This window comes from Myotis myotis, unplaced genomic scaffold (assembly GCF_014108235.1).
Source record: "Myotis myotis isolate mMyoMyo1 unplaced genomic scaffold, mMyoMyo1.p scaffold_m19_p_1, whole genome shotgun sequence".
NCBI lineage: Eukaryota > Metazoa > Chordata > Mammalia > Chiroptera > Vespertilionidae > Myotis > Myotis myotis.
The window spans coordinates 161,894,961-161,921,735 of NW_023416313.1; the positions used below are offsets into that span (position 1 = coordinate 161,894,961).

At 39.6% G+C, this 26,775-nt stretch overlaps 1 protein-coding gene across 1 annotated transcript in view; it reads left to right on the top strand.

Moving 5' to 3' along the window:
- The window catches only part of PDIA3 (protein disulfide isomerase family A member 3), a 25,675-nt gene extending 306 nt beyond the window's left edge, over positions 1 to 25,369 (top strand). Inside the window, exons 2-13 of the mRNA XM_036299593.1 lie at positions 8,266 to 8,344; positions 10,327 to 10,444; positions 15,594 to 15,701; positions 17,047 to 17,176; positions 19,402 to 19,518; positions 19,825 to 19,950; positions 20,569 to 20,751; positions 21,551 to 21,659; positions 22,317 to 22,445; positions 23,933 to 24,012; positions 24,652 to 24,709; positions 24,935 to 25,369. Of these exons, the coding sequence (XP_036155486.1) occupies positions 8,266 to 8,344; positions 10,327 to 10,444; positions 15,594 to 15,701; positions 17,047 to 17,176; positions 19,402 to 19,518; positions 19,825 to 19,950; positions 20,569 to 20,751; positions 21,551 to 21,659; positions 22,317 to 22,445; positions 23,933 to 24,012; positions 24,652 to 24,709; positions 24,935 to 25,048 (1,351 nt within the window). The 3' untranslated portion in view covers positions 25,049 to 25,369. The remainder of the gene's footprint in view (positions 1 to 8,265; positions 8,345 to 10,326; positions 10,445 to 15,593; positions 15,702 to 17,046; positions 17,177 to 19,401; positions 19,519 to 19,824; positions 19,951 to 20,568; positions 20,752 to 21,550; positions 21,660 to 22,316; positions 22,446 to 23,932; positions 24,013 to 24,651; positions 24,710 to 24,934) is intronic.
- The last annotated feature ends 1,406 nt before the right edge of the window (positions 25,370 to 26,775 follow it).

Sequence of the window (26,775 nt, forward strand, 5' to 3'; positions counted from 1 at the left end):
AGCCGGGAGGGGAGGGAAGGAGGGCGGGCCGGGCCGGGGACGGAGGCCCGGGAGCGGTTGGGCCTGCGCGGCGCCGGGCCCTCCCCCCTTCCAGCGGCCCGGCTGCGGCCGGGGAGTTTCCCAGCCGCGGGGACCCGAGGCACCTCGTCGAGAGCCGAGAAGTGGGTGCCGATCGCCGCGGGGCGAGACCCGAGAAAGAAAACCCCGAAGGAGGCCCCTCTCGCGCGGGGCCACAGCCAGATCCCGTGCGCTGGCGGCACTTCCTATTTGCGGGGGGTTTAGCCACCCCCGGCCCCCGGTGATGGGCACCTTGGCAGTTTCTGGGCGGTCAGTGGGAATGGCCTCCCTGCTGCAGACTAGGCATCCCGAGGCCTTACATTGGGAGGTAACGTGTCCCCAAGGGCAGAGGTCCGGGCTGCCGGGGTGCTTCCTTCCCTCTGGCCCCGGGCCCCGCAGCCATGCGTTTCTAGCCAAGGTCACTCAGTGGCTGCAGAATGGCCCGAAGTGTGTTCTTGGGGGAGCCATTATTTTGTCCATCGCATGGTGCACACTTTCTCCATTACGCTGAGCACTTACTTCCCAGCAGCAGAATCCGGTCACACACACACACAGTAGGTGAACAAGAGTCATTTCGTCAGAACCTGCCTAAATTGTCCGTTTTAATTAGGATTTTTTTTTTTGTAAATGCCAAAAACTCCAATTAGAAAGTAACCAGTATTGGAGGAATACTCCATTGCGGGGTGATTTAACTGAACAAGGGTTTACATTTCTTAGGATAGAACTAACTTTAGATAAAAGGCTGGAGGTGGGGGTAGGGAATGAGTAGGATTTCTGACTCAGTAATAAATCTGAGTTTCCTTTTTTGTGTACCCCCCAAGTCTTTACCACAGAAAACTGCAAACCGTGAATTATCTGAACACATGAGATAGCTCATCCTATCTATACCAATTCACAGTGCTTAATTTTTCCATCCCTGCCACAATTACCCTTAATTAAAAACTACCTGTATTCCAAAGTATCAGTAAAACAAAGCATAGCTTTCACTTCTAACTCTGACCTTCACTGCAGGTGCTCCACTGACTTGTTGAGGGTTACTAGAATGCCTGTAGTCGGTGAAGATCACCTAGAAAATGGTTCTCAACCTTGGCTGCACATTAGAATCACCTGGGAATCCGAGGTGATTCTAATGTGCAGCCAAGGTTGAGAACCACTGACCTAGAAGGATGTGCTAAAGGCAATGAATTTGTTTTTAGCTTGTGACAGATTTTGTGTCCAGGGCATTCCTATGGCTAACTGGCCGTACTGAGTACACATCATAGGCTCATCTTTAGACTCACATTCTCTTAGAAACAACTCTTCCCAGCCATGTAACCGTGCTGCTAACTTTAAGGGGTTGTCCCGTCCCTTAGCATGGCCGGATAGAGTTGTTGCAAAACTGGGTAGTGCTTTAGTGACTGCAGAGATCAACATGAAGTGAGTTGCTGGAGAATTGTGAGCAGTTAGACTTAGTTTAAAGCATTTTTTTTTAATGTTTTTATTGATTTTTATGAGGAGGAAGGGAGAAGGAGAAAGAAACATCAATCTGTTGCCTCTGACCAGGGACTGAACCCAGAGCCTGGACGTGAATCCTGACTGGGAACCCAACCTGTGACCTTTTGGTGCACTGGACCGACACTCGACCAACTGAGCCATATCAGCCAGGGCTAAAGCAGATTTTTTTTTTTTTCCCCAATTGAAGGTGTTCTTCCTACTTTAAATTGTTACATATGCTTCCCTGTGAACTGCATATCCCATCATTCACTAAATTATTCCAAAAATTGGGTGGATCTCTGCTGCAGTATCCACTTTGAATTGGTCTGGAATGTGAGGTTCTCCACAATGCCAACAAGAAGGATCAGTTTTCTGAATAACTAATTTGGAATCAAGGAAGTCTCCTGTTGATAATATCCTTATTTCTTCATATTCAACTCTTATTTATTTATTTTTTAATCCTCACCCAAGGATATGTTTTTATTGATTTTAGAGAGGGGGAGGAAGAGAGAGAGGGAAGGAAAAACACTGATCAGTTGTCTCCCATATGTCCTCCAAATGGGGATTGAACCCAAAACCTAGATATGTTCCCTGACTGGGAATCAAACCCGCAACTTTTTGGTGTGCCTGCCAACACTCCAACCAATTAAGCCACACTAGCCAGGGTTCAACCACTTTTACTTATGAATACTTAACTTGGAAATGTTTTTTGATGCTCCTTTGTACAAATCAAGAGAATGAGCTCGCAACTTAGGAACATTAAGAGAACCTAAGAGTAAATGAGCCTATTTTGAGTAGGTTCTTTTTCTGGTTTGCTTTAGGATATTTTTTCACTTTCATTTTACAAGTGAAAGTGAAAGATTTCTTTGTAGTTGATTTTTAGACTAATATTTCCTTTATGGAGTTAATCATCTATGTAATTTCTAAGACTGGATTTCTTTGGGGAAAATAAATAGCACTATTTAAATGTTTGTGATAATTTCTGAAAATTCATTTATCAGTCTTAAGTATGTTTTAAGTCCTCAGCTACTTATATTGTAGATTTGTGCCCTACCCTCTAGAATGGTAGTATTAAATAATGACATTTGCTAATACAATGTGTCTAAGCAGCAGTCTCCAACCTTGTAGATTTGTGCCCTACCCTCTAGAATGGTAGTATTAAATAATGACATTTGATAATACAATGTGTCTAAGCAGCAGTCTCCAACCTTTTGGCCCTCACAAATTGTGAGGGCCGAAAGGTTGGCGACCGCTGGTCTAGGGTATAGAAAAAGATTGTGGATAGTATGAAATGGGATATTTAATATAGGGTGGGACAAAAGTAGGTTTACGTTTGTGAGTACACAAAGCACAGAGTTTATTCTTGTATTATTTGTTAATTTTTTTTTAATCCTCACCCAAGGATATTTTTTCCATTGATTTTTAGAGAGTGGAAGAGAGGGAATGACAGAGAAATATTGATGTGAGAAAAACATCGATTGGTTGCCTCCTACAAGTGCCCCAACCAGGGGCCCGGGCCAGGGAGGAGCCTGCAACCGAGGTATGAGCCCTTGATTGGAATCAAACTGGAGTCCCTTTGGTCTGCAGGCTGACCGACACTCTGTCCACGAGCCAAACTGGCTAGGGCTAATTGTATTATTTGACATGCAAACAACTATAAACTTACTTTTGCCCCTGTATTTTTTTTTTTAAATATATTTTATTGATTTTTTTTTTTTTTACAGAGAGGAAGGGAGAGGGATAGCAAGTTAGAAACATCGATGAGAGAGAAACATCGATTCAGCTGCCTCTTGCACGCCCCCTACTGTGGATGTGCCCGCAACCCAGGTACATGCCCTTGACCGGAATCGAACCTGGGACCCTTGAGTCCGCAGGCCGACGCTCTATCCGCTGAGCCAAACCAGCTAAGGCTGTATTTTTTTTTTTATACATGCTGATTCCTTTACTTAGAATTCCTGCCTCTGCACAAGGATCTTAGACACACACTCGCAAATTATTCTCAACAAAACTTAACTCACTTCCTTCCCTGAACAACTAACTGATTGCTCCCTCTTCTCTATTGGGACCTAATAATACTGCCTCACCCATGCCAGGCTGGTGTTCCTTAGAAAAAGAACTATATCAGTTTTTCTGTTAGAGGCATGAAGTGATGATGATTGATGATTCTTGGATGAATATATGTTGGGATTTCATTATTAACAGCTAAGTGCCATCCCTGAAGGTGGATGTGACTTGTTTTTTCATATTATCAAGGAGTGAGTGAAAGAAGTAGTGGTTAATCTTGATGCTCACCTTCAAACTCCACCTGAGTGTCATTTGTCAGAATCTAAATTGTCAGTTTTTAAAAAATATGTATTTTTATTGAATTCAGAGAGGGAGAGAAAGATAGAAACATCAATGATGAGAGAGAATCATTGATTGGCTGCCTCCTGCACACCCCCGAATAGGCATGTGCCCTGACCAAATCCAACTGTGACCTCCTGATTCATGGGTCGATGCTCAATCACTGAGCCACACTGGCCGGACTAAATTGTCTGTTTTAATTAGGATTTTTGAAGAATGCCAAAAAATACTCTAATGAGAAAGTAACCTGTGTTGGATAAATACTCCACTTCCAGGTGTAAATGCTTTAGGATAGAACTAACTGAAATAAAGACTCGGGATCGGGGAGCAAATAGGATTTCGGGCGGAGTAAACCTGAGTATTGTTTTTGTTTATTTTAATTTTTCTCTGATTTAATTTTCTCTGAAAAGGTAAATTCTGCATGATGGTAAGAATGTTTGCTGAAAGAAAACTGATAAGTATAAACTGATTTAAGAGACAGACACTCAAGATAAATTGTACTGGAAATACAATAATGAATTTTGGCCTAATAACCCTCATGCTGTCCTATAGCAAAACACTAAAATTCATGCAACAGACAATTTAGTGACATGAGGATTTTTTTCTCCCGACTTCCTGGGAAAAAGAAATTGAGAATATACTGTTTTCTTTTGTTTGCTTTCATAATGAATTATTCTTGCTTTTGGCTGACTTTCCCAAATTGGGTATTGTTTTTTATTTAACCCCTAAATCTTTACCATAGCAAACAACTTTTTTAAGAAAATAGTTTGCTCATTTTTATAATGGATCTCATTTATTTTTTTGAAGGAGGAAGGAAGAGAGAGAGAGAGGAAAAAAAAGAAAGAACAAAATATCAATTGGTTGCCTCCTGCATGTACCCGGAGCTGGGATCAAACCCCCAACCTGGGTATGTACCCTAAGTGGGAATTAAACCAGAACTTTTTGGTGTATGAAACGATGCTCCAACCAACTGAGCCATACTGGCCAGGGTAACAATGGTTATCAACCCATGGGATAGCTCAGTATATCCATGCTAATTAATTTTTCAACCCCTGCCACAATTACCCTTATTAAAACTATATTTAAAAGTCTCAGTAAAAGTAGGTTTACAGATGTAAGTACATGAAATACAGAGTTTATTCTTATATTATTTATTAATTTTTGTATTTTCCATGTAAACAACTTTTGCCCCACTCTGTAACTTTCACTTGCTTCTTACTCTGGTCTTCACTGCAGGTGCTCCACTGACTTGTTGAGGGTTACACTAGAAATCCTGTAGTGAAGACAGTTTGAACCAGAAGGATGTGCTAGAGGCGACGAATTTTGTTTTCAGCCTTTTTTTTTTTTTTTTTTTTAATATATTTTATTGGTTTTTTACAGAGAGGAAGGGAGAGGGATAGAGAGTCAGAAACATCGATGAGAGAGAAACATCGATATGCTGCCTCCTGCACACCCCCTACTGGGGATGTGCCCGCAACCAAGGTTCATGCCCTTGACTGGAATCGAACCTGGGACCCTTCAGTCCCCAGGCCGACGCTCTACCCACTGAGCCAAACCGGTCAGGGCTGTTTTCAGCCTTCTTGACAATAACTACAAAGTCAACAGAAATCTCTCTTCTGTTTCTTCTTTATTCTCATTGCTACCATGCTGGACCAAACTTTCATTTCTGCCATGTGAAATATATTATCTCTAGGTGGCATTTTTATCTCTGCTTTCCCCCTTGGTCAGGCCTGTAATATTGCTGGCTGATGTAGTCTTTATACACATAACACATTTATTATCTCTTAATAGCAAAAGCCCTTCACAGTTCTCTGAATGTATCATTCTCACTAGTAATTTTGTCTTTGTTTTACTGTTCCCTTTATCTAAAATATTCTACCATGTCCTTGCTGAAGCCTTAAAGGCCCAGATCCAAATCTTACTCCCTTTAACATACATTTTTTAACTTTTGAAATTTTATTGTGGTCCCAAAAGCCTGGATTTCTCAGATAAATTAGTTATCAATCGGCTGCCTCCGGCATGACCCCTAGTATGCTCTGACTAGGAATCCAACCGTGACTTCCTGGTTCATAGGTCGGTGCTCAATCACTGAGCACACTGGCCGGGCAGGAACCATTATTTTATGTCTTACAAAGAAAGAAATACTACCATTGAAGCTATTACTGATTGGAAGACACATTCCAATTTCAAATATGGTAAAATGTGCATCTGTAAAATGCAGTATAAGGAATACCATTTATTCTACTAGGTCTAACAAAAAGACCTATACAGTTGAAGCCCCCTGTGTACCCCTTCCCCATCTTATGCACTCCCCCATCCTGAATTTCGTATTTATCATTTGGTCCTTTTATACTTTTAATGTGTGTGATAATATGTGTGTGACCCTAAGCAACAGCTCATATAATATTACAGTCTTTTTTTAGAAATATCACCTTTTCTTCATTTAAGCTTTCTAATGATTTTTTAATAGAATTCCTAAAGACCTTGAAGAATATAAGCTCTTTTAGTTCTTTGTTTTAAACAAGTTTTAGGGGCAAATGCTTCCATGTTGCTTATTCATCACTTACATTTTGAGACCTGGCTGGCGGGGCTCAGTGACTGAGCGTTGACTTATGAACCAGGTCACGATTCGATTCCCAGTCAGGGCATATGCCTGGGTTGCAGGCTCAATCCACAGTGTGGGGTGTGCAGGAGGCAGCCTATCAATGATATTCTGTCATCATTGATGTTTCTATCTCCCTCTCCTTTCTCTGAAATAAGTAAAACTATTTTTTAATAAATTTTGAGACTTGACTATGAAATATATCAGCTCAAGTTTCTTCTATGTTTCCTTCCTTTGCTTTTCTTATTCTATTTGTGCTATTTGAGGAGATTACAGAACTATTCACCTTCTCAAAGTAATCCCTCTGCAACCCATTGGCTTTTGAAGAGATGATATACAGCTAGTGCTAGCTGTACACTAAGGAGGAGTATGTTGCCCCTCTCCCCCCATTGCATATACAGTATATTTATGTCACTGTTAGGACGTTCAGGCAGAGGAGCAGGTGTTTCTGATGGCCCTCTGGGAACATTCTAATTGACAATGTTTTATTCTCATCAGTTCTTGTAGCCAGGTGAATTGTATAGCTATAAAAAATCAGGCCTACACACTTTTTCCTTTTTTAAATGTATTTTTATTGATTTCAGAGAGGAAGGGAGAGGGAGAGAGAGAAACATCAATGATGAGAATCATTGATGGCTGCCTCCTGTGTGCACCCTACTAGGGAATTGAGCCTATATAACCCAGGCATGTGCCCTTGACCAGAATTGAACCTGGGACCCTTCAGTCCTCAGGCTGACACAATACCCACACTGAGCCAAACCAGCTAGAGCTGGCCTATGCTCTTAAATATGTCATTCAGATGCTGTGATTCAGTTGAGGGTGGGGGAAAACCTCCAGTGAGTTGTTAGAGTATCTATGACGAATGAGTACCTTCTGGGCTTCATTCCACTATCCTCTCAAACTGGGTTTCTGGTCAAAAAGTCATATTGAAGGGATGGAGAAAAAATACTTGATGGTGATTCTTACTGAGTCAGTATTATACTTGGAACCTTACAGGTTTCAGTCACTATATATACTAGAGGCCAGGTGCACAAATTCGTGCATGGGTGTGGTCCCTTGGCCTGGCCGGCGATTGGGGCTGATCAGGGCCATCTCACCCAGTCCCAATTGGGGCCGGCCAGCCAGGGGGAGGGACGGCAGGAGGTTGGCCGGCTGCAGGACGTTGGCTGTGGGAGTGCACTGACCACCAGGGGGCAGCTCCTGCATTGGGCGCCTGCTCCCTGGTGGTCAGCACGTATCACAGCAATCGGTCGTTCGGTTGTAATGGTTACTTAGGCTTTTATATAGAGAGATTTTTTTTAATATATATATATTTTATTGATAAGGGAGAGGGGGAGAGAGAAACGTCAATGATAAGAGAGAATCACAGATCAGCTGTTTCTTGCAGGCCCCCACTGGGGATCGAGAGACAAACTGAGCATGTGCCCAGATCGAATTGTGACCTGGTTCATAGGTCAGCACTCACAATCTCTGAGCCCCAGGCAGCCCTTTACCTCTTGAATGTGGAGGATACTTTTGACTACCACTTTCAGGACTCAGTTGTACTTTTATTGAGAAAATAGATGTTGCTCTGGACTCATCTCCTATAGAATCAACCTTAGTCTGGAGATAATACTTTTATCTTCTGAGAGCTTTGGTTTACCCTAATTACTAATGGGGGTTGTTCAGATAAAGCAGCTACTAGTTCTGAAGTAGTATAGTTTGGGGTTCTTCCTAGAGAAATAAAGTTAGACTTACAGGATTAAATTGAGAATTTGGCTTTTTTTTTTTTTTTTAATATATCTGTATAGGTGTGGACACTGCAAGAGGCTTGCCCCTGAGTATGAAGCTGCAGCTACTAGATTAAAAGGAATAGTCCCATTAGCAAAGGTGAGTATAGGTGGATTCTTCATTTTAAAAAATAAGGTGGGGTGTTTTTTTTAATGTGAGAGAGAGGAAGGAAAGGGAGATATAAAAATATCGATGAAAGAGAAACATCAGTCGGCTGCCTCCTGCATGCCCCCAAGTGGGAATCAAGCCTGCAACATGGTCATGTACCCTGGCCAGGAATCAAACTGGTGACCTCGTGGTTCATGGGTCTGCTGCTCAACCATTGAGCTACACAAGCGGGGCAAGATTTGTTTTTAATCGTCACCTGAGGACAAGGGTACTCAGACTTTTTAAACAGGGGGCCAGTTCACTGTCCCTCAGACTGTTGGAGGGCCGGACTATAGTTTAAAAAAAAACTATGAACAAATTTAGCAACAGGCAGCGGCTGCAAAAACACCCAGCCGGCCGGATAAATGTTTTCGGCGGGCCGTAGTTTGAGGACGCCTGCCTGAGGATATGTGGGGTGTTTTTTTTTTTATTGCTTTTAGAGCGAGAAGAAGTGGGGGGAGGGAGAGAGAAACATCCAACTGGAGTGGAACCCACAACCTGGGTATGTGCCCTGACTGGGAATCTATCCCACAGCTTTTTTGTGTATGGGACGATGCTCCAACCAACTGAGCCACCTGGCCAGGGCAAGAAATGAGGTATTTTAAATAATAGTTTGTAAAATTAATATTTCCTCTACTCTTATGTTGCTAAGAGAGAACATTAGTTTCTGGAAAAATACACAGGTGACTATTGTATCAAGTATAGTTTCAAACTATTAAAAGTAGTGGAACTAAGGGAATTATTGACAAAAGAAACATGTAAAATATGGTCACTACGAATTAAGAGGAAATACGGAAAGTAAGAGTACAGTAGTCAAGATTAGAAGAAAATTATTATTGAGTAAATAATTCCTTATACTATCATGATAGTCACGATGTGGAATAGGAAAATAACATGAGGATGTTGATTATTGGTCTACTATAAACTTGGTAGGTGCTTTTATAATCAAAGTAATGCTTCCAGAATTTTTCATTCTGTATTAAACCCATACTTATTCCAGTCTTAAAGCTCACATCTCAGCCAGTCTCAAATAGTTCATCCATATTTATTTGAACTCTTGGAAACTGCTTTTTCTTTTTTTTAATTGATTTTTAGAGAGGGAGGGAGAGAAACATCGATGTGAGAGTGAAACATCAGTTGGCTTCCTTCTGCATGCCCGACACTGGGTATTGAGTCTGCAACCTGGGCATGTGCCCTGACCGTCTTTCGGTGCATGGGACAGCGCCCAGCCAACTGAGCCACACCAGCCAGGGCAGAAACTGCTTTTAATCCTAATGTTTCTATGGCAGCTTGTCATAGAAAAAAAGAGTTTGGTTTTGATTTAATTTCTGTCTTATGTAGCTATAGCCTGTATTACTTTTCTGAACCTCAGGATTCTATCAGGTGATTAAATAGATGGAAATTGCCCTCTTCTTCATTAGTATCATTAAATGTCATGTTATAGTTTAGCCAAGATTCATACTAGCTCAGGTATTCAAGTATTGGTAACTTTCCTAATAACTAGATGATTTGCCAAATCAAATTATACTCCACCCCAGCTAAATAGTATGTACACCTATCCATGTATCCTCTTGATGATAATCATTATCAAAATAAGCCACTGTTACTAACTTAAGTGATTTATCCCTCACATGTTCTGGGGCAGGAAAAAGGTGGAGACCATTTTAGACAATAGAGACTCCAAGGGCAGAATTTAAATTGTCATTTGTGTGTTTTGTATGAGGCCCAGGGATCTAAATTTTAAAGATTTCCTTAGGTAGTTCTTATGTAGCTAGCCCAGCACCAGTCTGCCTTTAAAATCTAATGTTCCGTGGCATGTATGTCAAGAATTGTTTGATCCTTTATGACTTGACCAATCTTAATATTTGGAAATATAGGAAGAACCTGTAAGCAGGCATTTGGATAACAAGTGGTTTATACATTTTAATCTTTAGGTTGATTGTACTGCCAACACAAACACCTGTAATAAGTATGGAGTCAGTGGATATCCAACCCTGAAGATATTTAGAGATGGTGAAGAAGCAGGTGCTTATGATGGGCCCAGGACTGCTGGTAAGGATGCTTGAAGTATCCTGTTCTTTGTAATGTGAACAGGACAATTTTCTATACAACATACTTTCGGTCTTTAAAATTTATCTTCTAAGAGGTCAGTTTGGTAGCTAACAAAAAACTTTTCTAAATGAACAGATTATGTAAGTAATATAGAAAATATTGAACTTGAGTTATAAGATCAACTAGGCATTTTTTCATTTGACAAATATTATTGAGTACTCTGGGCCAGGTATTCTGGACATTCTAGGTGCTCAGTATTTATTGATAAACAAAACAGACATAGTTCCTCCTCTTGTGATGCTTACATTCTAGGAGATGAAAAGAAGGCAACAAATAGGTTTAAAAATACTTAGAGGTATCTACCACTTCACAGCCATTAGGATGACTACTATCAAAATAACAAGTGCTGGTGAGGATGTGGAGAAATTGGAACCCTTTTGAATTGTTAGTGTGAATGTAAAATGGTGCAGCTTACTATGGAAAACAGAATGGCAAGTTATTAAAAATATTAAAAATAGACATCATATGATCCAACAGTTCTACCTGGGTATATACCCAAAAGAATTGAAAGCAGGATCTCAAAGAGATACTTGTACACCCAGGTTTATAGCTGCATTAGTCAACAATAGCAGAAAGGTAGAAGCAACCCAAATGTCCATCAGTGAATGAATGGATACACCGAAAGTGGTATATTAATAATAATAATAATAAATTATATATCAATGTGTATATCATACAATGATATACATGTTTAAAAGGAAGTTAGGACATGAACGACAAAATGGTTGAACCTTGAAGACATTATGCTAAGAGGGATAAGCTAGTCACAAAAAAGACAGATATTGTGTGATTCCACCTATATGATGTTCCTACAGTAGTCTAATCCATAGAGACGGAAAGTAGGATGGTGATTGCCAGGGTCTGTGGGGAGGGCAGAATAGGGAGTTATATAATCAGTGGAATTTCGTTCTGCAAGATAAAAACAGTCCTGGAGGTTGATTGTATAACAGTGTGGATGTACTTAATGCCACAGAACTGTACGATTAAAAATGGTTAAGATGGCAAATTTTATGTTGTATATTTTATCACAGTTTAAAAAATTTTAATGTTACCCTGGCTGGTATGACTCTGGATAGAGCATCAGCCTGCGGACCAAAGGGTCCCAGGTTCGATTCCGGTCAGGGGCACATACCTCGGTTGCAGGCTCCTCCCCGGCCCAGGCTCTAGTCAAGGCTTATGCAGTAGGCAGCCAATCGATGTGTTTTTCTCACATCGATGTTGCTCTCTGTCTTTCCCTCTCTCTTCCACTCTCCCTAAAAATCAATGGAAAAATATCCTCAGGTGAGGATTAACAACAACAAAACAAAAATTTTAATGTCAAAAATGTATATGGATAAGATAAATTCAGCTAGTGGTAAGAGCATGAAAGGAGGAAAATAAGACCAGTTGATGTGGTCTTGGGAGCACCTCATAGTTAGGTGATGAGGGAAGTAACATTTGAGCTGAGACCTGAGTGACAGGAAGGAGCCAGCCATGAGAAAATCTGGATCAACCTCTAGGCAAAGGGAAAGCCAGTGCAAAAAGGCCTTACATATAACTGAGCTTGGTGTACCCAAGGCACAGGGACCATGTGGCTTGAAGGCTGACAAAGACAGTTTTATCTTGAGTCTATCAAGTCCAGGCATATTTTACCTTTTATGATGGTAAACTAATAGGAAAGAGGTTCAGTTTGGGCATTTTAGGTGACGTGAAAATTTTTCAGTGTGATTGTTACCCGTGCACAGAGCTCTACATAGCATGACCCATTCCTAATTCTGAAGACTGCTTCACTTTAGGACTTTTGTCCTGGCTGTATTCATAGCCTGAACTGATCTTCCCCGTGTTTGCATGGCTTGCTCCTTTTTCAGATCATGGCTTAAATTTTACCCTCCACCTCCCCAGGCTTTCCCAGAGCGGAAGGAAAAGGGAGAGAGAAATGGAAACATCAATGAGAGAGAATCATTGATTGGCTGCCTCCTGCACACCCCACACTGGGGATGGAGGCCACAACCCAGATATGTGCCCTGACCTGGAATTGAGCTGTGACCTCCTGGTTCATAAGTTGGTCTCAACCGTTGAGCCACAGCGGCCAGGGTAGAGATTTCCTATGAATTGCAAGCTCCAAGAGAGCGGAGACCTTGTTTGGTTTATATACTACTCTGTTCCCAGCGCCTCCACTGGCACCAGTGGTGGATACTCAGGAACTCTTTAATGCAGGAATAAATATTTTAGCCCAACTGGTATCATTTAGTCAAAACTCCAAATTTTTTTCATATTCTTTTTTCTGAGCTTAAAATCATTAATGAAGAACCCATGTTACCATTCAGATTTTATTAGTTTTATTTAGGGTAAAGTCAGCAATTAGAGTTTAGTTAATATGGTTTTTCTAAAGTTGGACAAGTCTTAAGAAAATTGTAGATAAACCCAACCAGAATGCTTCTAGGCAAATATTCTCACTTGGACTTGCAACTTAGATTTTTTTTTTTTTAACTCGAAAATTTCTCAGCATTTGACTGGGAGGTGAGATGTTTGGCTACTTAGGATGGATTATTTTGTTCATGTACTCCTTTAAGAACTATACTGTTTGCCTTCCTACGTAAAGTGGTTATTCAGTGCTCCCACTATACCTTCCAGAGCATTTAAATACTCTTGGAGAAAAGTAACACTTTTCATCATAACCCTGAATTAAAGTTTTTATAATAATTTATATTGTGATATAGTAATAGCAGTCCCCTCAAAGACTAAACAATTCATTCCAGTTTCAACTAATCTATTGATACAACCCATCCTCTGTGAGGAATGGAGGAAAACATATGTAAGGGGGAAGAGGGATTTATGAGAAAATCAACCTTACAAAGTAAGGTAGTTAAACATTATTCTGTCTCAACCAGTTAGCAGATTATTAGAGTACTTAGAAGAGAAAATGGCCCTGACTGGTTTGGCTCAGTGGATAGAGCGTCGGCCGGCGGACTCAAGGGTCCCAGGTTCGATTCCGGCCAAGGGCATGTACCTTGGTTGCAGGCACAACCCCAGTGGGGAGTGTGCAGGAGGCAGCTGATTGATGTTTCTCTCTCATCGATGTTTCTAACTCTCTATCCCTCTCCCTTCCTCTCTGTAAAAAATCAATAAAATATATTTTAAAAAAAAAAAAAAGAAGAGAAAATGGGTGGAAGAGGTAGAATATTATGGAGAATTGCACTGTCTCTGGTCTGTAAGCATTTTGAACCTATGAATGGTTTTAGCAGGCCCCAAAAGAAAGTAGAATAATGGTCTGTCTACTAGGTTTTAGGATAAAAAGATATTTTTGTGTGTGGTTATTACGTCTAAATTATTTTATTTAGCCCATTTCACCTCAGTAGGAAAGTATGATTTGGGTGGATCCTGTAGGTAGAATGATTTTACCTGTATGTAGTTAAACTCCTGTTCAAGCTTGCCCAGTCATTGCATTTTCTGCTTTTAAATTTTAGTAAGACTATAAGTAAGTCTTTGTGCTACTTGAGAATAATGGAATTGTTATTATCTGCAAAATGATGTTTCTTGAACTTAAGTGCTAGGTATTATTCTTAAAGCTAGGTATATATCAGCAAAACAAACAAAAATCCCTGCCGATTTGGAACTTACTTTGTAGTGGGGAGAGAGAGATAAAAATATTAAGGATCAAGTATATTAATTAGATGGGTGAAAAGTTTTGTAGAGGAAGATAAACAAGAAAGAGATAAAGGAACTTTGGAGGTTGAATAGGTTTTAGTTACAATAGGATGGTCGGCGAAGGCTTCATTAAGATGATATATGAGCCCAGCCGGCATGGCTCGTTGTTAAGCGTGGACCTATGAATCAGGAGGTCACAGTTCGATTCCTGGTCAGAGCACATGCCTGGGTTGCAGGCTCAATCCCCAGTGTGAGGTGTGCAGGAGGCAGCCAATCAATGATTCTTACCATTGATGTTTCTACCTCTCTCTCCCTCTCTTTTCCTCTCTGAAATCAATTAAAAAATAAAAAATAAGATGATATTTGCGTAAAGATCTAAAAGAAGTAAGGAAGGAGCCACATGGATATCTAGGGAAAGAGTGTTCTAGGCAGAGAATTATATTCACAAAGTCATTATTTAAATTTGTACTGTTGTAAACACTTCACTACATCACTAATAGGGGTATAAATAAGCAGTTTAACAATTATAAATGCATGTACTGCTCTAGCTGGTTCGCTCAGTTGTTACAGCATTGGCCCTCGGATTGAAGGGGCTCAGGCTTGATCCCTGGCCCTGGTCAGGGCACATGTGGGAGACAACCAATCGATGTGTTTTTCTCTCTCTTTCTCCACCTTCTCCTTCCCTTCCACTCTCTCTATTCCCATAGAAATCAATGGGAAAAATATCCTTGGGTGAGGATTAAAAAAAAAAAGAAAGGAAATGTTGTTTATTTTAGAATCATTTATAGCAGCAAGAAATTTGAAACAAATGTCCATCAGTTGTTTCTGGTTAAGTAAATTTTGGTACATCTATACAATTAAATGCTATGTATGCATTCGTAAAAAAAGATTGAAGGAGTTCTATGTACATTGACATAAATTGTCTCTAAATTATGGTAAATGACAAATAAAATACAGAACAGCATATATGTATGCTGCTGTTTTGTTGTTGTTGTTTTTTAAATATATCTTATTGATTTTCTACAGAGAGGAAGGGAGAGGGATAGAGAGTTAGAAACATCGATGAGAGAGAAACATCGATCAGCCGCCTCCTGCACACCTCCCACCGGGGATGTGCCCACAACCAAGGTACATGCCCCTGACTGGAATCGAACCTGGGACCCTTCAGTCCGCAGGCCGACGCTCTATCCACTGAGCCAAACCGGTTAGGGCTATATGCCGCTGTTTGAGGAGAAAAGAAAGCAAAGAATAAATATATAATTGTTTGTTTATGTCTAATATATCTGGAAAAGTATATAAAAAACTGAAATCTTATCCTATGAGGATGAAACTGGGTGAGTAGGGACAAGAGTGGAAGACAACTTCATTGTATACTCTTGTGAACTTTGAATCATGTGAATGGTTGGTTACCTTCTCAAAAGATATAAATTTGTTACTATAATCTTTCATCTTATCCTTTAAGATGGAATTGTCAGCCACCTGAAGAAGCAAGCAGGACCAGCTTCAGTTCCTCTTAAGACTGAGGAAGAATTTGAGAAGTTCATTGGCGATAAGGATGCTTCTGTGGTGGGTAAGTAGCAAATATTTATGCCACAGAATCATCGACTTGCTTTCAAAAACACTATGTCTGAGTAAACAACAAAGTTAAAACAGTTTTGGTAACATTGGAGACAGTTAAAAATACAACTCACAGAATTAGCTCAGCATTTCTATAATGGGGAAAAAATTGGTGTTTTGAGTGTCTTTGTTCTTACAGATGTAAAAATGTAATTTCAATGGAAGGGCTGAAATAGAAATATCTTCAGCTTTTTCTACCATGTCTTAAACTCTGAACTTTAACTCAAGTAATAGCGTAGTTATTACTGAAAATAGGGTTTTAAGGTGGCAGGACACAAGTAAATAATAGACCTCTGTGTCTGCTATTTTCACAATCATGGGGAATTTAAAATTTAAGATCACATTGCTGTGTATTTATTTTTACAGCTATCTTTGCTTTCCCAAGTGTTGCAGTATCTCATTTTATCCTTAAAATAACTTGAGCCAATTCTACATGTTGGGTGTTCTTTGTTTTGTTTTAAATGTATAATACATTTGACTAAAGAATAAATTTAAACATATAAGCTGTGTTTGTGCTTCTCTTAATCTCCTAATATTATAATAAAACTGACTTTCTGGGACTAGAAGATAGTTTATAATTTAGATTTAACTAAAAGCCATTTATCATCTGGATTTTACTGATTCGGTATATTTTACAGGGAGTTAACCACAAGCAGACATTTATTAAACATTTGTTTCATTCACTTTTCTAAACTTGAAGTTTCTAAAGAAAAGACAGAAAAAAATATGGTGAAGTGATTTACCTTTATTTTGACATACTGCCTTATTTAATCCTGAAACTTTAAGGAGTTAAGCAATTTGCACAAATAATTTATTTAATTGTGAAAAACTAAGACTTGAACCCTGACAAATCCTCTATTTTGGCTTATTCAAAAATATTTTAAAAGGTACAGGAAGAATTCTCATCCTAAGGGTTTTGTCAGATTTCCAAGGTAGTCATGGCAGAGCAGACCCAATCCTCCTGCCTACGTTGCTTTGCTTGTCCATAATGGAATAAAGGCTTTAAAAAAATAGAATTTAGCCCTCGCTGGGTAGCTCAGTTGCTTAGAGTGTCGTCCCGATATGCCAAGATTTCGGATTCGCTCTCCAGTCGGGGCACATACAGGAAACAACCAATATGTATAAATGGGTGGAACAACAAATCCGTGATTGATGTTTCTCTCTCTACCCTCCACACTCCCACCCCTGACCCTTTCCTCTCTAAAAAATTCAATTTAAAAAAACAGAAGAATTTAAAAGTTTCGAATTATATCTCGGCACTTACTATTTCTCCCTTGTGTTTGACATTTCTCATATAGGTTTTTTCAAGGATTTATTCAGTGAAGCTCACTCTGAATTTCTAAAAGCAGCCAGCAACTTGAGGGATAACTACCGATTTGCACACACCAATATTGAGTCTCTGGTGAACAAGTATGATGACGATGGAGAGTAAGTGTCTGAGATGTATGCCCTTGTAAATCTGTAGACCAAGTGCTGCTGTGTGAACTGGTGATTTTTAATGCTTGACTGTTTTTTAAAGATTTATTGAGCTCTTGCTAGGCATTAAGCTAAGTTCTGGACACTGTTGCATCCTTTGAGGGCATCTAGTAGGTAGAAACAGTGGATATATGTAAAAATGTAAGTGTGTAGTGAGCATTATAGGTGTTATGATAGACATATGCTGGGTGGAGTGGAATTACAAAGGAGAGGGGTGATTTTATTTTCTTCTGGAGTGCCGAGTAGTATCAGAAAAATCTTCCTAGAGGTGAGGCTTGGTGTGTGTCTTGAGAGATGAATTTTTCCAGGCAGGTTATGGCAGTTGGGATAAAAATTATTCCAGATAGAGCAGCAAGAGTTCTGGCGATGAAATGTAAAACAATCTAGGCATGTTAGGACTTGTAGTAACAAGTCATAGTGGAACGTAAGGTTAGAGAGCTAAGAAGCGACCAAATTATAAATGTTAAGTGCCATACAGAAGAATTTAGATTTTATATTTTAGACATTTGAGCTCCATTGGAAGACTTTGGGTTGAAGAATAATGTTGTTAATATTGTGTTTTAGGAGAAAAGTCACTGGCACCCATATGGTGGTGGTTTGAAATGAGAGAGATGGCAAGGCAGTCAAGAGAGTAAACTAAGGGTGACATCTGAGAGTAAAAATTAAGGTAGTATTAGGGGCAATGAAGAGGAAGGACTGAGTAGTAAAACATAGGGCTTAATCCCTATGTGTGAAAAGGGGAAGAGCTAGAGTCTAGGTTTCTAAAGTGACTGGGCCCATGACAGTCATCATCAAGCTAGGAAAAAAGACAGAAGCAAATTGGGGGGTAATGATTATGAGTTCTATTTTGTCACAGTGAATTTGAGGAGTTCATGTGACATCCAGGTGGTGAAGACCCAGTGGACAGACAACTGGATAGATGAGACTAGAATTCAGGAAAATTTCTGAGCTAGAGATAAAGATTTATAGGTCATTCACATATGAATGATTATGGGAACCATTGGACTAGATAAGATCACTCAGGGTGAGCACATAAAGCTTTTTAAAAGTGTGCCAAGGGCTAGTGTTACTTAGTCATATTTAACAAACTATGTAGTGTTTACTGTGTCATTTACTGTTAACTCGTTTAATTCTCTTAACAGCCAGATGAGACAGATTTATTACTTTCCCTGTTTTACAGAGGAGAAAACCCTCAGAGAGGTTAAGTAATTTTTCTAGCTTTACATAGTAAGTGGCAGAACTGGTATTTGAACCTAGAAAGTCTGGCTGCAGAGTTGGCAGCTTGATCATATGGTTCTGCCTTTTAGATTGAGAGACACCAGGTCTATAAATGGAACTGGAGCCATTATGGCTCATTAAGGACACTGTATGTCAGCCTTTTAACCTTAGATTTGTTCATTGTGGCTGCCTCTCACGCTCCCATTTAAATTGGTCTACCAGCACCCGATTAAAAGTTTTACTGAAAAGTTTGTGACATCCTTATATGAAGATGTCTTAAGGTGCCCTATTCACATTCTTGCTTGCCCAGCATGTATTTGTAAACTTGGTTTATTGGTATAAAGAAATCTAGAACAAAGGAATTTTCAATGAACTCAAGCCAAATATTATAATTGTATACCTACCTATAGAATATTACAGCTGGGAAAAATCTTAAAGATATTTTCTCTTAATAAAGTAATTTTCCTTCTGTGTAGGAGAGTGGCAGGACAAGGTACCTTCCAATAAGAGCAAGCTCTGCTTTATTGTATTGCACATATTGGGGCTTTGGAAGGAGTTGTTTGTATTTGTTATAGTTTTTAAAGGTTTAAACATTAATCATCTACTCTAACCCCCGTTTGTACTGATGAAAGAGCTGAAGCCCAGAAGAATTAAATTGATGCCTGGTGCAGGGTCTTTGAAATAGTGGTAGAACTAGAATTAGAACCAAGATCTCATAACTTTTCAATCCAGAGTTTATTAAACCCTTAAGCCCAATTATTACACTTGAGATTAAGGTAGTTAGCATCTTAGTGTTGATAAGAAGGTCATGTTGCCAAGTCTGTGGTCCCCAAAAAGAGTCCTTATGTGCTTAAATGGTGATAGTGAAAGTGGCAGCAAGAGTAGATAGTCTGAGCTTTAAATAAAAGATGGGAGACGGTTCTGCTGTCTACGTACTAAGACTTTTTTTTTTTTTTAAGAGGTATCACCTTGTTTCGTCCTTCACATCTGACGAACAAGTTTGAAGACAAAACTTCGGCATATAAAGAACAGAAAATGACCAGTGGCAAGATTAAAAAATTTATCCAGGAAAACATGTGAGTACCTCTTTATAACTTGTTTGGGATTTCTTGGCTTCATTATATATTGTATTTCTCAGTTATTAAACTAAGCCATGTTTTGGATTAAATAGTCTCAGTCAAGGGATTATAATAATAATAGTTGAAGTTTATATTAAAGCAGTAATGTGTGAGCCCTAGAACTCCATTGTCCTACAAGGTGTATCGCTCAGTACTTGTCCTATATGTTGAAAATTTCTTTTTAAGTTCTATCCGTTACTTTGTGATAATTCCGTAATACAAATATAAACCTACCAAATTTGATAATGTATTATTTCATTTCAGTTTTGGTATCTGCCCTCACATGACAGAAGATAATAAAGACTTGATACAGGGCAAGGACTTACTTGTGGCGTACTATGATGTGGACTATGAAAAGAATGCTAAAGGTTCCAACTACTGGAGAAACAGGTAATAAGGGTCATATTTCCCCTTTGTAAACAGGCTTACCCAGGGTGTAAACAGTTCCTTCTAGCTATCCTGTTACCATGTGTGATGGGAGAGCAGATAAGAATGAGAACAGTTCATAAGGACAAATAACATAACAAACTATTTCTAAAATCTATTGGATGTATCTTCCATAAGTATGCCTTTGCCTTGTGATACAGCTGATTCCTTCTCCAAGTAAAAGATGCAAATGTGATTCTAAAATGTACTCTAAAATATTGTGCCTACTTACCCATTGAGACTCAGTACATTGTAGCCTTATAAGCTTTCTTTTCAGATTAGTCAATATGCCTGCAATATTTCAGTGTGTGTGTGTGTGTGTGTGTGTGTGTGTCAGTGTGTCAAGGTTCAATGGGAATGAACTATTTGATTGGGCACCACCAGTGAAGTTTAGTGGCACATTAGAGCGCACCATAATCCTGTGTTAATGCCCAAGGACACAAGTTCAGACTGATTCCTGGGGGCTGCATGGACTATAAAACTTAGTCTTTGCTTTTTAGACTCTTGCTTCTTGGTTTCAGAAGTGCTGTACCACCCTGTTGTAATCTTGGCATAGGCATGAATTTCTTTTGTTTCCCACAGGGTGATGATGGTAGCAAAGAAGTTCCTGGATGCTGGACACAAGCTTAACTTTGCTGTAGCTAGCCGCAAAACCTTTAGCCATGATCTTTCCGATTTTGGTTTGGAAAGCACTGCCGGAGAGATTCCTGTTGTTGCTATCAGAACTGCAAAAGGAGAGAAGTTTGTCATGCAGGAGGAATTCTCGTGAGTTACACGTTAGCATGGGTTTGGGATTTGGTTCTTCAAGGAAACTATTAAGCCTTTTACACTACTGAGAATTTATAAAGGTGAATGTTCAAATGTGAAGATAGGTCTTCTAGTCAACACCTTATGACTCACTTTTCTCAATTAATTACAGGTCCTTACTTTAAGGATCATGATAAATAATAATGAAAGATGGCAGCTTGGAATTCTTACATGATTGTTTCCACCCTGCCATTAGAAATAGTACCATAAAGAACACTAGACAATCTCTTTGAAATTTATGTAATTTTAGACCAATATCTTCTCAACCTACAGAATATTTTTTCTTCTTGTAATAGCACATTGGCCTACAGTAAACTCAGGGAAGTGGAGAGGTCTTAGGTCCCCAGATAATTTTGACTTTCATCTTCTGAGACTTTGGGAGATCAACACAAGCGAAAATCTTACTTGTGAACGAATCAGTAAAATGAGATTTCATAAATAGGCACTGTTCTCTAAAGCAACAAAATAAAACTGGTCCTTAGGTAGAATTGAATTTTCAGAAGACCAATGTTTTCTTTTCTGCCCTTTAATCCACAAAGAACACACTAGAAATACTAAGAAGTGATTGGTTTTTTGTTCCGTCAGTAGTCCTGAATATTGAGAGATAAGAGTGCCCCCCCCCCCATTTTTTAAACTTCCGATTTCATTCTAATCTTGAAATTAAAGCTAAAATATGGAGAAACTATTCGAAGAAATTGCTTTTAATCCTCTCAATGATGGGAATAAATTAACCTGACACTTGCTTTCCAATTGGCAGGCGTGATGGCAAGGCTCTTGAGAGATTCCTGCAGGATTACTTTGATGGCAACCTGAAGAGATACCTAAAGTCTGAGCCAATCCCAGAGAGCAATGATGGGCCCGTAAAGGTGAGGTGCTCATGGCCTCCCCAAGCTTGTACGCAGCCTCTCCTCATTTCTTCCAAAAATGCTGGGTCTAAGTGAAGACCTTGTTAGTTACCATGTTTTTATTTGTCCTCACTTCCCCCCCTTCTCCACCTCATACATAAAATAAGCATTGACAGAGCTCATAATGCTCAATTGGGGCAGGACTATAAAACCTCCATAGAATTTTTTGGTGGCATTTATATCAGAGCTAGGTTATTCTTTGGGACAGAGCAAGCTAACCCCTAAGAATAATTTTAAGATTATTTTAAGGAAGGATTGGGTAACACTTGTTTCCTGTGACTTCCTGAACATAGGAATGAATTGGTTTCTGGGAATGACAGCATCCTTTTTTTTTTCCTTTTCTTTACTGGTTGAAAAGGTTGGTTCAATTTTTTTTTTTTAATTCTTTATTGTTGAACGTATTACATATGTATCCTTTTCCCCCCACTGACCTCTCCCAACCGACAGCATCTTTAATACAGTCTATAAATGTGTTTTGGGTTTCAGTGACATCACATCAAATTTGAGAGGGATTAGAACACATCAGATTTGAAAGGGATTGGGTCCAGAAACAAATATAACTTGTGAATTTATTTGTCAGCTCACCTTACCAACTAGAGAATCTTCTATGTTTTCTAGGTAGTGGTAGCAGAGAATTTTGATGAAATAGTGAATGATGTAAATAAAGATGTACTGATTGAATTTTATGCTCCTTGGTGTGGCCACTGTAAGAATCTGGAACCTAAGTATAAAGAACTGGGAGAGAAGGTAAGTCTGAACCATATTCTGAAGATAAAATTTGAGTGGGGATGTTGACACATGTATTTAGCATTGGCTAGTTAGTTACCTTATCTACTCTTTATTCACTTTCTCTTGATTTCCCCCTTGTGTTTAGCCTGAGCAGTGCCTCAAATACCTGTCCTAAAACCACTCAGACTCGCCCTAGCTGGTTTGGCTCGGTGGATATAGCATTGGCCTGCGGACAAAAGGGTCCCGGGTTCGATTCCGGTCAAGGGCATGTATCTCAGTTGCAGGCTCCTCCCCACCGAGGGCCCTGGTTGTGTGTGTGCAGGAGGCCACCAATCGATGTTTTTCTCGCACATCAATGTTTCTGACTTTCCCTCTCTCTCACATTCTCTCAGAGAATCGATGGAAAAATACCTTCGGTGAGGATTAACAACAACAACAAAATAATTTTTTTAAAATGTTTAAAAAATAAAACCACTCAGACTCAATCTAGATTAGTGGTTCCCAACATGGGCCATACGCCCCACAGGGAGGCAGTTTGATTTTTAAGGGGAACAATGGAGAATGAGTTAATAAGTGAATTTTTGCCTTTCATATGGTTCTAGGGACCCTCATATACAGTATATAAATATATATTGCACATATTTATGCATTTTAGTTCTCTATTATGTTTTGAAACTTTATTTGCTATTTTTTCATATCATTTCATATTATTATTTTTTAACAATTTCTAGTGATTTCTTTCTCAGTACTTCAACTGTCCTTTTGTTCTTTTATTTTTCTCTTTCATGGATGCCATGTTCTTTGGAAGCTTGTTTAGACCTTTTAGATTTTCTCCACATGAATAGGAATTCACTTTTTGAGTAATAAGAATTTATGTCACAGGGAGGGCATCAGGATTTTAGAGATGCTTAGGTGGGGCATGGCCCAAAAAAGTTTGGGAACCACTGATCTAGATTATGGTTAAAAGTGTACATGCTGCCCTGTCAGTATTGCTCAGTGGTTGAGCATCAACCCATGAATCATGAGGTCACTAGTTCAGTTCCCAGTCAGCACATGGCCAGGTTGCAGGTTTGATCCCCAAGAAGGGGCATGCAGGAGGCAGCCAATCTATGATATTTCTCTTTTTCTATCCCTCTGACTTTGCCTCTCTCTCTAAAGAACAATAAAAATATATTTAAAATATATATATCCAGGCTTCTGAATTTTGGTAATGGTTTATATGAAACCATTATGTTCCTTCACCTTAAAACACTTGGCTTAGCCTTTACAGTGTCTTCTTTCAGCTTGATAGTTTTGAAGGTGGCTATATATAGAGTCTTAATATGGGACCCAGAGAGAAAAGGGAAACTTGTGAAAGGCAAGATACTATGTGCAAGTGATAACTACTCTTCTTGTCTGAGCAGCAAAACTTATGTGTTTTAAGATGTGATTGTTTTAAGTCCTGAATTGACTGTCTCTCAGTCACTGAAACTTGAAACTTAAAAATCTAACCTTTTTATTAACAGCTCAGAAAAGACCCAAATATTATCATAGCCAAGATGGATGCCACAGCCAATGATGTGCCTTCTCCATATGAAGTCAGAGGGTAAGTAGATTAAAAACTAATAAAAATGTGTAGCCAATTGACAAAAAAAAAAAGCCATTTTTTTTACTGGGAATAGTTTGGGGAGCCCTCATATTCCAGTTGAGCACAGAACCACTGATGCCTTCCCTGGGTTAGAGTTCTGCAGCATGGGCCTACATGACTGTCACAGATTTTGTGAACGCTCATATTCCTGAGTTTTGGTCGGATGTTACCCTAGCCATTGATGGAGACTGCTGTCTGGTCAGATTAGAAATCATGGCCCTAGCCAGTTTAATTCAGTGAATAGAGCTTTGGCCTGCAGACCAAAGAGTCCCAGGTTCAATTACGGTAAAGGGCACATACGTTGGTTGTAGGCTCCTCCCCAAACCAGGCCCTGGTCAGGGCGTGTGCAAGAGGCAACCAATCGATGTGTTTCTGTCATATTGATATTTCTCTGTCTTTCGCCTCTCTTCCACTCTCCCTAAAAATCAATGGAAAAATATCCTCATGTGAGGATTACCAAAAAAAAAAAAAAAAAAAAAAAAAAAGAAAGCCTGAAGAGAAGTTACTCCAAGAAACAGTTATTAAGGACATATACTAGTATGACAGAGTTACTCGAACCGGAAAGTAGTCAACTCTTTTTCTTTTTCTTTTTCCTAGTTTTCCTACCATCTACTTCTCTCCAGCCAACAAGAAGCTAGATCCAAAGAAATATGAAGTAAGTGCATTGTCTCAGCTCTCCACAAATAAACACACCCATACTCACACAAGCTTGTACATATCTAGCTCTTTAATTATATTTATTTAACTGGAAACTCTTTCTACTCTCATCAATATATGTGGTTAATGTGCTTTTACAAACTCAAAAGTCTTATTGGGGGTTGGGGGGAAACCCAGGGTTCTTTAAATGATTAAATTTTTATGGTAATCTTTCTGTTTTCAGGGTGGCCGTGAATTAAGTGATTTTATTAGCTATCTACAGCGAGAGGCTACAAACCCCCCTATAATTCAAGAAGAAAAACCCAAGAAGAAAAAGAAGGCACAGGAGGATCTCTAAAGCAGCAGCCAAACATACCACTTTATAAAGGACTCTTCCGCCAGAGCTGGGAAAACCATTAGGAAGGACTGGTACCCATATGGGATTATTACCTCTCAGGGCTGAGAGGATAGATGGATATTATCTGAATCCTGTTAAATTTTCTCTAAACTGTTTCTTAGCTGCACTGTTTGTGGAAATACCAGGACCAGTTTATGTTTGTGCTTTTGGGAAAGATTATTTGTGTTGCTGGGGGTGGGGGGAATTAAGTTGGGGGGTTATTTTCTAATTTTTTTTGTACATTTGGAACAGTGATAATAAAAGAGCCCCCTTTAAACTGTCTTTTCCACGAGATGGGAAACCAACGGTTCTCTAGCCCAGCACTGTCCAGTAGAACTTTCTGTGATCATGGAAATGTTCTATAACCTTCATTCTCTAAAACTTGTAGCTATTGAGAATTTGAAATGTGTCTAGAAACTACACATTAAGTTTTTATTAATTTAAATAGTCACATATAGTGCTAGTGGCTACCATCTCAGTCAGTACAGCTGTAGACCAACTATTTTGACTCCATAGTTTCCACCTGTAAATCCTTTCCAAATTTTGTCTCTATCCTTACATGTTTATTGCCCAGGCCCCTAGTTGGGTAATTAGAACAGGTGAGGGCCCTTTCTTGTTGGAATCTGTTTCTGACCCTGTCTGTGCCTTAAGGATGGGTTGCTGTTTGTCCTTGCCATGTAGCTGGCCGTGTTTATACCTCCCAAGAGCTGTTGTTTACCCATTAATGCCCTGCGTGGGTGTGGCATCAGGTTGGGGTTCCATCCAAGTTGTTTCAGGAATTGCTGACACTGCTGGGTGCAGCTCTCTCCCAAAGCCCAGGGTGTGGCCTATTAACTTTCCTTTCCAGTGGACTGGGAAAGGCAGTATCATTCCTGGTTGTGAATGAAGCATCCACTTTCTTATACAACAACGAGGAATGCATTGAACCATTTCCCCTCATTCTTTTTGTGAGCACATCCAAATCCTATCCGTAGTTATAGTTTTCAGTCACTGAATATTTCCAGATAGGTGCTCTAATAGTAAATGCTCTTCACCTCGATGTTTAGAAAAGGAGAACTTGCCCTAGCTAGTTTTGCTCAGTGGATAGAGCGTCAGCCTGTGTACTGAAGGGTCCTGGATTCTGTTCCAGGCAAAGGCACATACCTTGGTTACAGGCTTCATCCCAAGCCTGTTGGGGCGCATGTGGGAGGCAACCAATCAATGTGTCTATCTTGCATCGATGCTTCTCTCTCTGTCTCTCCTCCCTTCCACTCTCTCTGAAAATCAATGGAAAAATATCCTCAGGTAGGGATTAACAAAAAAAAAGAACTTTTTTCCTGCTGTCATCTCTAGTTGTCAATTGTAAGATGGATTTGGTAGAGACTTATAGCAAAACTAGAGGCCCAGTGCACAAAATTTGTGCACGGGGGGGGGGCTCGGCCCTCGTAGCCCCAGCTGGCCCTCACAGCCCCTGCTTAGTCCGGATGGTCGTCTGGCTGTTTGGTCTAATTAGCATATTAGCTCTTTATTACATAGGAGGATATTTATCAGGATCATCCATAGTGCTTTGAAGAAGTAGAGCCTAACCATAATCTTGGAGATTCTAATTCACAAGACCTGGGTTGGGATTTGGAAATCTAATTTTTTTAGAGAGCCCAGAAGTGGTTCAGACATAGAGCCAGGGGTAAGAACCACTGCTTTGGAAGATT